General features: G+C 42.3%; 1 protein-coding gene across 1 annotated transcript in view; it reads left to right on the forward strand.

Annotated features, from left to right (window-relative positions):
• The window catches only part of LOC144792126 (uncharacterized), a 201893-nt gene that overhangs the window by 13274 nt on the left and 173756 nt on the right, over positions 1-14863 (forward strand). Inside the window, exons 4-5 of the mRNA XM_078667000.1 lie at positions 3524-3607; positions 11756-11839. Coding sequence (XP_078523126.1) covers positions 3524-3607; positions 11756-11839 — 168 coding nt within the window. The remainder of the gene's footprint in view (positions 1-3523; positions 3608-11755; positions 11840-14863) is intronic.

The following is a 14863-nucleotide window of genomic DNA, read 5'->3' on the forward strand; positions in this document are numbered from 1 at the left end:
GGCACCCTGACCTTGGAGTTTAAGGTAATGGGGACATTCCAGCCTAACTGCCAATCCAGGTCCTCCCTGGACCACAAACAAGCATCCTTGGACTGGTTTTAGGGTTTCACCCCTCATCAACTAGGCGAGCTTGAATCAAGTGGCACAGTGAGCCTGGGACCCATGTCAATTATGGAATTTGTCAAACAATGCTGAATGCAAACTTTTAGAGGCAAGGTGCCTAGGGGCTAGCTCTGGCCAGCAGGTGCAAAACGCGTCAAAGGTTGTGAAAATCGAGAAGATATTGCACTGAGATTTGACCTTTGACACCCACCTTATAAACAATGAGAAATTAATTTCCTATCAGAGAAGAGGTAGATGGGCCCCCTACCCCCAACTGTAGAATGCCCCCAGGTTACCACTTTGCTCCAGGAGCCGGCGCATAAATGATGGGCCCTTGAAACAGATTCCTGGGCCCAGAACAGCATAGAAGCCTGATGCAATCTTGAATAGGGCCCAGGACCCATCTCCAGACCCCAATGCCAAGAGGGAGAGTGCACAGGCCTGGTGCTTTGAGTGCTTGTGTTGGCAGTGCTTCCATAGAGGGAGCTGAGGATGAAAATACGGCAGCCCAGTGGGATCACAGACAACTGTGGCCAACTTCAACATGCACCTTAGGACAAGTGTTGCAATGTGGAGGTGGCAAGGGGCATGGGGGGCTTGGGGCTCCACATGCAGCACCCTCAACTTGCCGTCCAGCCTGTGGGTGTCCTGGCCCTGGTTGGGACAGGGGCACCCACCAACAATAAAACTAAAGAAAATACTGACAAGTAGAGCCGCACAGAGGGTGAACCAGCTGTTTAAAGGTACATTTTCTCTTGACCATGGAACACCCCATGATATCCTACCAGGAGTTGGCAGTGTCTCATTCCTTTCTCATGGTGCACCAAGGAGGGCCATGGGCTCCGCCAACGTTGACTCGAGTGTTGTGGGGGGGGCTACAGGAGTTGTAGCAGCCCCACAAGAGTGCTGTAAGCAATCTGACCCCAAGTATCTTGGAATCTTGTAGGCTAGACCCCGGTGAGAATGCGTCCTCGTGTAACACAACTGGTGCTGGTGTAGAGCACTCTGATACCTTCGGGTCAAGTTTGTGCTATTTTAAACTCTGTAAAATAAAAATGAAAAAATAGTACCCTTTCACGCAGGTATCTGCGTGAAATGGGTGTTGCTGTGGTCGTTCCACTGCAACGCCCGTTGCTTTTTGATGCTGCCCCAGATATACAAGGATCTGTAAATCTGAGGCAGCACCAACAACGAATGCCATGCAAGAGCTCGTGCTAGAGCGGCGATACGAGGAGGAATACTTTTATTTCTTCTAGTTTTTGCTATTTCTGTGTGTGCCGCATTCAGAAAAACACCCTTATCTATTGTTTACGTGCAGGAAGGTGTCCCTTCCTAAAATAATTAAATACTGACGATTTGCAACTTGTGTGTGTTTTGATTTATATAGCGCACTAATCACCCAGGGGTCTCAAGGCGCTTGCTTAGGGAACCCGTCCTGGTATTCCCGTGTGAGATACCCCGGCAAGGTATTCACAAGGTGAAAGCCAGGCATCCCGCCGCGAGGGGCCGTAGTGGAGATTAAGCAAGCTATTGCCCAGAGTTGCAGAGTGTGACCCCGTGAGTCGAGTAGGCACCGGAGCGAGAATTGTCGAGTCCGTGGAATTTTTGAGCCCGAGACCTGCCGAGGTGGGGAATCGAACCCTGGTCCACGGCTGATCTCAGCTTCCGGGTCTGCCGCCTCTAACCACTGAGCCACGCTTCTTCTATGTGTGCTGCACAATGCAGCACACAGGAGTTAAAAATCAGAATTATTAATTTTTTATGTGCAGTAAAGGACAACTTCCTGCTCATAAACAATCATTCCCTGCAATGCAGCCACCCGTGAACTATGGGGCAAGAGGGCCTGCATTGGTGCTAGGCAGATCATGTTAGCGCCAGAGCAGGGGGAAACACAGGGGTGTGGCGTGTTGTAGTAAATACGGTGCAACCCTACGTTTTGGAAATGCTGGAGCGCGGTGCCGCCAAATTAGGCACAGCTCTGCGCTCCAACATTCTGTTGTAAATATGCCCCTTAGTTTCCAGTAAGGAGACACATCGGCCTTTTACTTGCACAAGACCCACACCTTACTTAACTAATAACCCAGGGGTATATTATCAAGGGGTTTATCTCCGCTTTTTTGGCTTTAAAAGCCAAGAAAGCGGAGATAAAATTATCTCCCTATTACCAAGCTGTCGCTAACACCAGTTAGTGACAGCTAATAGGAGATAGCGACCATCTTGGGCCCCGCTTTGCATGTCAGTGATATTTATCACTAATGACATGCAAAGTGGGCGTGCCAAGACGTTAGCGACTGGAAACAGTCGCTAACATCGCTATCTCCTATTACCAACTTTTGGAGATATTCGCGCTAAGCGCGAATATCTCCAAAAGCTAACACCTGCCCTGAGCAGTTCTTCACCATGTTATCCAATGGGAGGTGGATAACATGGCTAAGAGCATTTGCTCGATAATGCATGAATATCGCTGACTTTTCAGCGATATTCATGCATTGCGGCCGTTTTTTATCGCATTTGCGATAAACCTTGCTAATAGCAAGGTTTATCTGCGATAAAAATCGCCGATGTGCGGCGATAATTTTTGTCTCTAAACAAGTTAGAGACAAAAATTATCGCTAGTTGTTGGTAATATACCCCCCAATTTCTTACAAATATGGTATATACCCTTTTATAATAGACAGGAGTCTGCAATGCCTGTAATAAAATCAATTGCTAATTTCATTATTACAGGCCAGTCATCTGTATTTATATCATAATAAAAGTTATTACCATCGTGCTGTGACTTCATAATGCCTGCTGTCACTGCCAGCAGCCAAGGTGAAAGGCAGGCCACAGAGCACAATTACAGCTGCAGTTTAAATAATCAGGACTGGCTTTTCCTTCTTATGGTCTGTTTTTCTAAAATGAACAGTGATCAGCAGAAAACAGATATTGTAAGTCACCTCGGAGGGCCCTGGCCTTATACATGAGTATACTTTCAGGGGACTCCTCTCTGGCTTGCAATAGTCTATTAATGTATGGAAGGGGGTATTTTGTGCTATATATTGCTTTTAAATGTAGTACAGACATGGCTAGTCAACCTTGACTAAATACTATTTGTAGCATTCAGGTGAGAGGCCCACTCACTTGTGGTTCAGCATGTGTTTACATCATTGTCTTGCAGTGGTGTTTTATTAAATGTTATGCAAATTGGCCACAATGGTGACTGTTGATCTAGTCATGATGTGCAGATTGTACTTACCTTTTAGAACTTTACTGTCAATCGTACTTGTTTATCAATACAATAAACTATTACTAGTATAATATAACACATATATTATGAACTCAATACAATTACTTAACTTAGTTCAGGTTTTAAACAGCCTCTTATTCCAGAAGAAAACATTGTGTACAGTTATATAATGTTATCTTCTCCAAATTACAGGTTCCAGTACGACAGAAGATACCACTTTAAAGTCCACCACATCTGAAAATACAGCACTCTCCACAACTGATGCCTCTACACAAGGTATGATTTAGGATAAGATTAAGGTGGAAAATACATCTTTAGGGTGTAAGATGTCTGAAAGAGGCTATACCGTGATCCCATCAACCAGAAAACAACCTGCCTAAAGATTTAGATACACCATCTATCTATCTATCTATCTATCTATCTATCTATCTATCTATCTATCTATCTATCTATCTATCTATCTATCATCTATCTATCTATCTATCTATCTATCTATCTATCTATCTATCTATCTATCTATCTATCTATCTATCTATCTATCTATCTATCTATCTATCTATCTATCTATCTATCTATCTATCTATCTATCTATCTATCTATCTATCCATCCATCTATCTATCTATCTATCTATCTATCTATCTATCTATCTATCTATCTATCTATCTATCTATCTATCTATCTATCTATCTATCTATCTATCTATCTATCTATCTATCCATCCATCTATCTATCTATCTATCAATCTCTTTATTAATTTATGTATTTTTTTATTTTTTTACTTATTTATGATTTGTATGCAGTCCTCTTATACATTTAGGCTGTCAATAAGCAGTCAAACCTTTCATGTTTTTCAGCCACTTACATGCACAATAATGTTTAAACTTTGTTTGAATGATGACTTGAAAGCTAAGTGTTTCTTTTTATTTCTTGTGCCCCTACCATGGCAAACCAACAACTTTATGAAGTTTCCAATAAATGAGAAAGATTTTCTATACTAAGATGCTCTTCTGTTACAATGAACCAGTCATTTTACTTACTGAAATGATGCTTACGCTCAATGAAATGTGTTTTGATGCTCAACCTCTGTCTGCATTCTAACAAGGGGATAACTTCTGCATATATAGTGAACCTCAGCATCTATGTATTGTGATATTTGGATGACTCACTTGCCTGCCAATAACTCCCTCACCTTTACCAGTAGAATCTGCTCACTCACCCTTTATCATCCACCAATTGACAGTGCTCAGGAAAGACTAAGTATCTAACAGGTTCTGATAGAACTTGTAAAGATAGACCTCTTTCCATTTTCCTTCAATTAATTTTCTGTGACTAGTCACAGAAATGTAGGGAATACACTTATGGCATCCATGAAAGCTGTATCTGCCCTCCATCTTGTGTAATGCTGAACCAGGACCCATCCAGCAGATCCCATTGGGCCCCGGAAACCTAGTCTCATTGCACACAGAGTGTTGCTGTCCTGTGGGTGCCTCACATCCACCATGCCCCCGCTGATGCGATGCACACACAGATTGTCAAGCAAGCCTCCCGGTGTTACTGTGAAGCACAACATTGACCTGAGTGAGGTTGGTAGGCCCAACCCCTCTTTGACACAGAAAAAAGTCCGTTCCGCACTATTAATTCATAAACATCAGTGAGGGGCCACCAAACCTAATGCAAGATAAGGATAGTAGTCCCATGTCAATAAAAGAAGGCATTCTTAGTGTGGCCCTCTAGGTCCTGGAGAACCAGTTCTGAACCTTGGTATTACCATGGGCAGAGCTAGGCTGTAGGGCACACTCTAGATTAGCGTCTTAGCCGGGCTGGTAAAAAGTCAGGATACAAGTAGTTGGGTCACTCAAGGCAGGGGTGCATGACCACTTACCATACAAGAAATATTCCAGTTCCAACACAGATGTTTTGTACATACCGGAAGGGTCCACATCTGCTAACTCTCAAACAAACTTTTACTAAAATGCATACTTACTTCAGGCGCAGCTCTGTTTTCTTTAAGGGAAATTGGATGTGTTTAAAAAAAGGATACTTTAATGAAAAGTGATCTTAGACATGGTTGACCCCGGCGGGCCTCCACCTCTGTGATGGCCACCAACTAGAGTGAGTCACAATTTGCAACCAACCTCATTAATGTTTTTAAGGTAGGTTGGATTACGACTTACTCACATTAGGAATTTTATGAAGCAACATATTAATTCACAGGTTGGTTCATGTAATTCTTTACTGGTCACAAAAATATTGTCACAAATTGCAGTCAGGTTTTTGCATCCAGATCTTTGTTCTTCTGGCCCAATGATTTGTCCTCTAGGAACTTTGAGATCTGAGATAAGGTAGGTCTTTCTATCAGTTTTCCAAGGAATGCACCATTGGCCATCGGTCTGTAGTTCTTACAGTCTTGAATCCAAGTTGTTCTACCTAATTAGTGGGTGCATGTATGATGATTTGAGATCTCAGAGACACATGCCGGTGGATAGAAATCTGTTGATGATGTACACTGATGGAATGGCTGTAGACGTACATAGTATTTATTTCTTGATTATTAGAGTTGGGCAAGGGTTTAAGGTTATGCTAGCTGGTACACTCAATCTCACCAGCTCATGAAATACTGTGAAAGTGAACTGTTGGCATTAGGACATGCATATTTTCTCCAATGAGCTCCCTTTTTGAGGTTATGTGTCCTCCTTGTTTTTCTATTTATTTGATTCCTATACATTTAGTGCTTTGGCTGTGCAGATGAAATGATCAGCTATTTGGTCTCAGAAGCACTTACCCTAAGGAGTTGATGCTATTCTACATTTTGTGTTGCAGAATTCCACTCAACTAGGCCAGAGATGACTTGGGTGAGATTGAGAGTATCTAGTCCAGAGGTGATGGTATTAGTCTGTGGCATGTCTGGTTTATTGAACCAAATGTTTAAGACACAGAGCACTCAAAAGTTAAGGTATTTTATATGAAAAGGCAGAAGTGGTGTCTAGAAAGGCGTCCGTGAATGCTCCATTTGTTGGCGGAGGTCTGTATAGCAGTAGGAATCTACCAGAGAATGTTGGCTAAGGATTGAAACTTTCAGTAGAGGTTCATATCTTGATGGGATTGGATCCTCTATTAAGGTTGGAGTTATCTTTCTTGAATATCATGATTGGTCCTCCCCATTTTTTGACTCGGGGGATGTGAACGAAGCATCGATACTGGGGCGGAATTGTCTTGCAGAGACCTTGAGTTATATTATCTCCTAGCCATGTGTGGTGATTAAAAGGAGGTAATTTTTTTTAAGATAGGAGGTCATAGATACTTTGATATGGATCTGGCATTGACGAACAAGCAGTGTAGGTGGGAGCAAAGAAGTGAGTGATATGAAGAGGATTTGCTTGGAATTAGACTGCATTTTGAATGTGTTGTGATTTGAACAGTCCTGTCTTGAGAGAGATCCACATTGCACTGTCCTGATCATCATAAACTTAAATAATTTCACTTGCCGTAATTATTCAGATTTTTAAATCCCCTTAATATTTTCAGCATTTGAATTGATATCCCTAAAGTAATTTTCTTGCAGCTTGTTTAACACAATTGGAAACTAAAGGTACAGGAAATCCCTATTAGCTCTAAAATTTAATGTTTTCATCCTGTGTTGATAAACTTTCTGGAGATTTGCGTTAATGGCGAAAAATATTCTAATACTTTTAGACTTGACATCCGTGGCGTGGTAGTCCCATACGACTTCATACCTTCACCCATCCTGTTTACAAACCTGTTTTTATTGACTCTAGGACTCTGTGCACTTTTCCACTGCTAACCCGTGCTAACGTGCCTTTGCTCACTCCCTAAAACATGGTAAATTTGGCTTACAACCAATTGGCTCAATTAATGCACTTGATAGTCCCTAGTAAAGAGGCACTGCATGTACTCAGGGTGTGTAAATTAAATGATACTAATAGGCCTGTATCACTAATTGTGCCATCCACTTAAGTAGCCTTGTAAACATGTTTCAGACCTATCATTGCAGCTTTTGGGTGCAGTTTTAAACTGCCACTGCATCCTGGCAAAGTAAAACCTTTATAAACAATAGAACCCTTGAACACAGTCACACTGTATGCCCAATTCTTAAGGCAAAGCCATATCCTGTTTAATGTTTAGTTTATTAGTCAATTAAAACCATACACATGATTCAATCATACAATACAGAAAGATAAAAGATAAATACAAAAGAATATAAAAAATGTGTCATACATCTACTTCAGCTATTGGCCATCTTGTTCCTAACCCTTCGCATTTTCTTTTATTTATGGCTATGGTCGTAGCTCGCTTATGTATTTCTTAAATGTGGTTGAAACCAGAAGCACCTTTATATGAAACGTGGCGAGCAAAGTTTTATAATGTTTTTTATTTAGAATATAACCTTTATCGTATTAAATCACTTAGAAAAATGCAAAGGGGGTGTAAAATTTGGCAGGCAATGATAGACCATTTAGGCCCGATGGAATGACATTTATTTGATTGTATATGATGGTACTGTTTTCTGTAAAGTTTTATTATTGTTTTTCTTTTTCCTCTTTCTTTTTTTGGTTCCGTATATATCTGCACCATAAGTTTGTGTATATCTGATGTTTTGCTATGATTTAACGCTTTTGCATCTCTGGCTTTGAACTGAACCAATAAAAATAAAATAAAAAAAGATAAATCACTATAGGTGATTAAAGTGCTTGTGTGCAGGTCCAAAGCGGGTATACACAATACTAAATGGGCAATGGGTTTCCCCCTAAAAAAGGGCAAAACTACACATCATCAAAGTGCCAATGTGCAAAAATCCCTAGCGGGATAGGGAACTGCAGCCCATCCTTGGGGTTTACCTTTAAACTAGAGGGATAGGGAAACAGCTACTATATCGGTCCCTGGCACCCTGACCTTGGAGTTTAAGGTAATGGGGACATTCCAGCCTAACTGCCAATCCAGGTCCTCCCTGGACCACAAACAAGCATCCTTGGACTGGTTTTAGGGTTTCACCCCTCATCAACTAGGCGAGCTTGAATCAAGTGGCACAGTGAGCCTGGGACCCATGTCAATTATGGAATTTGTCAAACAATGCTGAATGCAAACTTTTAGAGGCAAGGTGCCTAGGGGCTAGCTCTGGCCAGCAGGTGCAAAACGCGTCAAAGGTTGTGAAAATCGAGAAGATATTGCACTGAGATTTGACCTTTGACACCCACCTTATAAACAATGAGAAATTAATTTCCTATCAGAGAAGAGGTAGATGGGCCCCCTACCCCCAACTGTAGAATGCCCCCAGGTTACCACTTTGCTCCAGGAGCCGGCGCATAAATGATGGGCCCTTGAAACAGATTCCTGGGCCCAGAACAGCATAGAAGCCTGATGCAATCTTGAATAGGGCCCAGGACCCATCTCCAGACCCCAATGCCAAGAGGGAGAGTGCACAGGCCTGGTGCTTTGAGTGCTTGTGTTGGCAGTGCTTCCATAGAGGGAGCTGAGGATGAAAATACGGCAGCCCAGTGGGATCACAGACAACTGTGGCCAACTTCAACATGCACCTTAGGACAAGTGTTGCAATGTGGAGGTGGCAAGGGGCATGGGGGGCTTGGGGCTCCACATGCAGCACCCTCAACTTGCCGTCCAGCCTGTGGGTGTCCTGGCCCTGGTTGGGACAGGGGCACCCACCAACAATAAAACTAAAGAAAATACTGACAAGTAGAGCCGCACAGAGGGTGAACCAGCTGTTTAAAGGTACATTTTCTCTTGACCATGGAACACCCCATGATATCCTACCAGGAGTTGGCAGTGTCTCATTCCTTTCTCATGGTGCACCAAGGAGGGCCATGGGCTCCGCCAACGTTGACTCGAGTGTTGTGGGGGGGGCTACAGGAGTTGTAGCAGCCCCACAAGAGTGCTGTAAGCAATCTGACCCCAAGTATCTTGGAATCTTGTAGGCTAGACCCCGGTGAGAATGCGTCCTCGTGTAACACAACTGGTGCTGGTGTAGAGCACTCTGATACCTTCGGGTCAAGTTTGTGCTATTTTAAACTCTGTAAAATAAAAATGAAAAAATAGTACCCTTTCACGCAGGTATCTGCGTGAAATGGGTGTTGCTGTGGTCGTTCCACTGCAACGCCCGTTGCTTTTTGATGCTGCCCCAGATATACAAGGATCTGTAAATCTGAGGCAGCACCAACAACGAATGCCATGCAAGAGCTCGTGCTAGAGCGGCGATACGAGGAGGAATACTTTTATTTCTTCTAGTTTTTGCTATTTCTGTGTGTGCCGCATTCAGAAAAACACCCTTATCTATTGTTTACGTGCAGGAAGGTGTCCCTTCCTAAAATAATTAAATACTGACGATTTGCAACTTGTGTGTGTTTTGATTTATATAGCGCACTAATCACCCAGGGGTCTCAAGGCGCTTGCTTAGGGAACCCGTCCTGGTATTCCCGTGTGAGATACCCCGGCAAGGTATTCACAAGGTGAAAGCCAGGCATCCCGCCGCGAGGGGCCGTAGTGGAGATTAAGCAAGCTATTGCCCAGAGTTGCAGAGTGTGACCCCGTGAGTCGAGTAGGCACCGGAGCGAGAATTGTCGAGTCCGTGGAATTTTTGAGCCCGAGACCTGCCGAGGTGGGGAATCGAACCCTGGTCCACGGCTGATCTCAGCTTCCGGGTCTGCCGCCTCTAACCACTGAGCCACGCTTCTTCTATGTGTGCTGCACAATGCAGCACACAGGAGTTAAAAATCAGAATTATTAATTTTTTATGTGCAGTAAAGGACAACTTCCTGCTCATAAACAATCATTCCCTGCAATGCAGCCACCCGTGAACTATGGGGCAAGAGGGCCTGCATTGGTGCTAGGCAGATCATGTTAGCGCCAGAGCAGGGGGAAACACAGGGGTGTGGCGTGTTGTAGTAAATACGGTGCAACCCTACGTTTTGGAAATGCTGGAGCGCGGTGCCGCCAAATTAGGCACAGCTCTGCGCTCCAACATTCTGTTGTAAATATGCCCCTTAGTTTCCAGTAAGGAGACACATCGGCCTTTTACTTGCACAAGACCCACACCTTACTTAACTAATAACCCAGGGGTATATTATCAAGGGGTTTATCTCCGCTTTTTTGGCTTTAAAAGCCAAGAAAGCGGAGATAAAATTATCTCCCTATTACCAAGCTGTCGCTAACACCAGTTAGTGACAGCTAATAGGAGATAGCGACCATCTTGGGCCCCGCTTTGCATGTCAGTGATATTTATCACTAATGACATGCAAAGTGGGCGTGCCAAGACGTTAGCGACTGGAAACAGTCGCTAACATCGCTATCTCCTATTACCAACTTTTGGAGATATTCGCGCTAAGCGCGAATATCTCCAAAAGCTAACACCTGCCCTGAGCAGTTCTTCACCATGTTATCCAATGGGAGGTGGATAACATGGCTAAGAGCATTTGCTCGATAATGCATGAATATCGCTGACTTTTCAGCGATATTCATGCATTGCGGCCGTTTTTTATCGCATTTGCGATAAACCTTGCTAATAGCAAGGTTTATCTGCGATAAAAATCGCCGATGTGCGGCGATAATTTTTGTCTCTAAACAAGTTAGAGACAAAAATTATCGCTAGTTGTTGGTAATATACCCCCCAATTTCTTACAAATATGGTATATACCCTTTTATAATAGACAGGAGTCTGCAATGCCTGTAATAAAATCAATCGCTAATTTCATTATTACAGGCCAGTCATCTGTATTTATATCATAATAAAAGTTATTACCATCGTGCTGTGACTTCATAATGCCTGCTGTCACTGCCAGCAGCCAAGGTGAAAGGCAGGCCACAGAGCACAATTACAGCTGCAGTTTAAATAATCAGGACTGGCTTTTCCTTCTTATGGTCTGTTTTTCTAAAATGAACAGTGATCAGCAGAAAACAGATATTGTAAGTCACCTCGGAGGGCCCTGGCCTTATACATGAGTATACTTTCAGGGGACTCCTCTCTGGCTTGCAATAGTCTATTAATGTATGGAAGGGGGTATTTTGTGCTATATATTGCTTTTAAATGTAGTACAGACATGGCTAGTCAACCTTGACTAAATACTATTTGTAGCATTCAGGTGAGAGGCCCACTCACTTGTGGTTCAGCATGTGTTTACATCATTGTCTTGCAGTGGTGTTTTATTAAATGTTATGCAAATTGGCCACAATGGTGACTGTTGATCTAGTCATGATGTGCAGATTGTACTTACCTTTTAGAACTTTACTGTCAATCGTACTTGTTTATCAATACAATAAACTATTACTAGTATAATATAACACATATATTATGAACTCAATACAATTACTTAACTTAGCTCAGGTTTTAAACAGCCTCTTATTCCAGAAGAAAACATTGTGTACATTTATATAATGTTATCTTCTCCAAATTACAGGTTCCAGTACGAGAGCAGATACCACTTTAAAGTCCACCACATCTGAAAATACAGCACTCTCCACAACTGATGCCTCTACCCAAGGTATGATTTAGGATAAGATTAAGGTGGAAAATACATCTTTAGGGTGTAAGATGTCTGAAAGAGGCTATACAGTGATCCCATCAACCAGAAAACAACGGGGCATATTATCAAGGGGGTTTATCTCTGCTTTTTTGGCTTTAAAAGCCAAGAAAGCAGAGATAAAATGATCTCCATATTACCTAGCTGTCGCTAACACCAGTTAGCGACAGCTAGTAGGAGATAGCGACGATCTTGGGCCCCACTTTTCATGTCAGTGATATTTATCACTAATGACATGCAAAGTGGGCGCGCCAAGATGTTAGCGACTGGAAACAGTCGCTAACATCGCTATCTCCTATTACCAACTTTTGGAGATATTCGCGCTAAGCGCGAATATCTCCAAAAGCTAAAACCTGCCCTGAGCAGTTCTTAGCCATGTTATCCAACGGGAGGTGGATAACATGGCTAAGAGCATTAGCTCGGTAATGCATGAATATCGCTGACTTTTCAGCGATATTCATGCATTGCGGCCGTTTTTTATCGCATTTGCGATAAACCTTGGTAATACCAAGGTTTATCTGCGATAAAAATCACCGCAGCTCAGCGGTAAATTTTTGTCTCTAACCAAGCAATAGCGATAATTATCGCTATTGCTTGTTAATATGCCCCAACCTGCCTAAAGATTTAGATACACCATCTATCTATCTATCTATCTATCTATCTATCTATCTATCTATCTATCTATCTATCTATCTATCTATCTATCTATCTATCTATCTATCTATCTATCTATCTATCTATCTATCTATCTATCTATCTATCCATCCATCTATCTATCTATCTATCTATCTATCTATCTATCAATCTCTTTATTAATTTATGTATTTTTTTATTTTTTTACTTATTTATGATTTGTATGCAGTCCTCTTATACATTTAGGCTGTCAATAAGCAGTCAAACCTTTCATGTTTTTCATCCACTTACATGGACAATAATGTTTAAACTTTGTTTGAATGATGACTTGAAAGCTAAGTGTTTCTTTTTATTTCTTGTGCCCCTACCATGGCAAACCATTAACTTTATGAAGTTTCCAATAACTGAGAAAGATTTTCTATACTAAGATGCTCTTCTGTTACAATGAACCAGTCATTTTACTTACTGAAATGATGCTTACGCTCAATGAAATGTGTTTTGATGCTCAACCTCTGTCTGTATTCTAATAAGGGGATCACTTCTGCCTCTATGTTGAACCTCAGCATCTATGTATTGTGATCTTTGGATGACTCACTTGCCTGCCAAGAAACTCCCTCACCTTTACCAGTAGAATCTGCTCACTCACCCTCTTCTCCTTTATCATCCACCAAATGACAGTGCTCAGGGAAGACTAAGGGGCATATTATCAAGGGATTTATCTCCGCTTGTTTGGCTTTAAAAGCCAAGAAAGCGGAGATAAAATGATCTCCCTATTACCTAGCTGTCGCTAACACCAGTTAGCGACAGCTAGTAGGAGATAGGGGCATATTACCAAGTAATAGCGATAATTATCGCTATTGCTTGGTTAGAGACAAAAATGTACCGCTGAGCTGCGGCGATTTTTATCGCAGATACACCTTGGTATTACCAAGGTTTATCGCAAATGGGATAAAAAACGGCCGCAATGCATGAATATCGCTGTAAAGTCAGCGATATTCATGCATTACCGAGCTAATGCTCTTAGCCATGTTATCCACCTCCCATTGGATAACATGGCTAAGAACTGCTCAGGGCAGGTGTTAGCTTTTGGAGATATTTGCGCTTAGCGCGAATATCTCCAAAAGTTGGTAATAGGAGATAGCGATGTTAGCAACTGTTTCCAGTCGCTAACATCTTGGCACGCCTACTTTGCATGTCATTAGTATTAAATATCACTGACATGCAAAGTGGGGCCCAAGATGGTCGCTATCTCCTACTAGCTGTCGCTAACTGGTGTTAGCGACAGCTAGGTAATAGGGAGATAATTTTATCTCCGCTTTCTTGGCTTTAAAGCCAAAAAAGCGGAGATAAACCCCCTTGATAATATGCCCCATAGCGACCATCTTGGGCCCCACTTTGCATGTCAGTGATATTTATCACTAATGACATGCAAAGTGGGCGTGCCAAGATGTTAGCGACTGGAAACAGTCGCTAACATGGCTATCTCCTATTACCAACTTTTGGAGATATTCGCGCTAAGCGCGATTATCTCCAAAAGATAAAACCTGCCCCTGAGCAGTTCTTAGCCATGTTATCCAATGGGAGGTGGATAGCATGGCTAAGAGCATTAGCTCGGTAATGCATGAATATCGCTGACTTTACAGCGATATTCATGCATTGCGGCCGTTTTTTATCGCATTTGCGATAAACCTTTGTAATACCAAAGTTTATCTGCGATAAAAATCGCCGCAGCTCAGCGGTAAACTTTTGTCTCTAACCAAGCAATAGCGATAATTATCGCTATTGCTTGGTAATATGCCCCCCAATTTCTTACAGATATGGGATATACTAGTTTATAATAGACAGGAGTCTGCAATGCCTGTATTAAATTCCATCGCTAATTTCTTTATTACAGTCTAGTCATCTGCAATAATAACATAATAAAAGTTATTACCAACGTGCTGTGACTTCATAATACCTGTTGTCACTGCCAGCAGCCAAGGTGAAACGCAGGTCACAGAGCACAATTACAGCTGCAGTTTAAACAATGGGAACTGACTCTTAGGGGCGTATTACCAAGGGCCTTATCGCCGCTTTAGCAGGAATTGTTCCCGCTAAAGCGGCGATAATTTTATCGCCCTATTACCTACCTGTCGCTAACACCAGTTAGCGACAGCTATTAGGAGATAGCGATCATCTTGGGGCCCACTTTGCATGTCAGCGATAATTATCGCTAATGACATGCAAAGTGGGCGTGCCAAGATGTTAGCGACTGGAAACAGTCGCTAACATCGCTATCTCCTATTACCTACTTTTGGAAATAATCGCGCTAAGCGCGAATATCTCCAAAAGCTAACGCCTGCCCAGAGCAGT

Source organism: Lissotriton helveticus, chromosome 11 (assembly GCF_964261635.1).
Source record: "Lissotriton helveticus chromosome 11, aLisHel1.1, whole genome shotgun sequence".
Classification (NCBI taxonomy): Eukaryota; Metazoa; Chordata; class Amphibia; order Caudata; family Salamandridae; genus Lissotriton; species Lissotriton helveticus.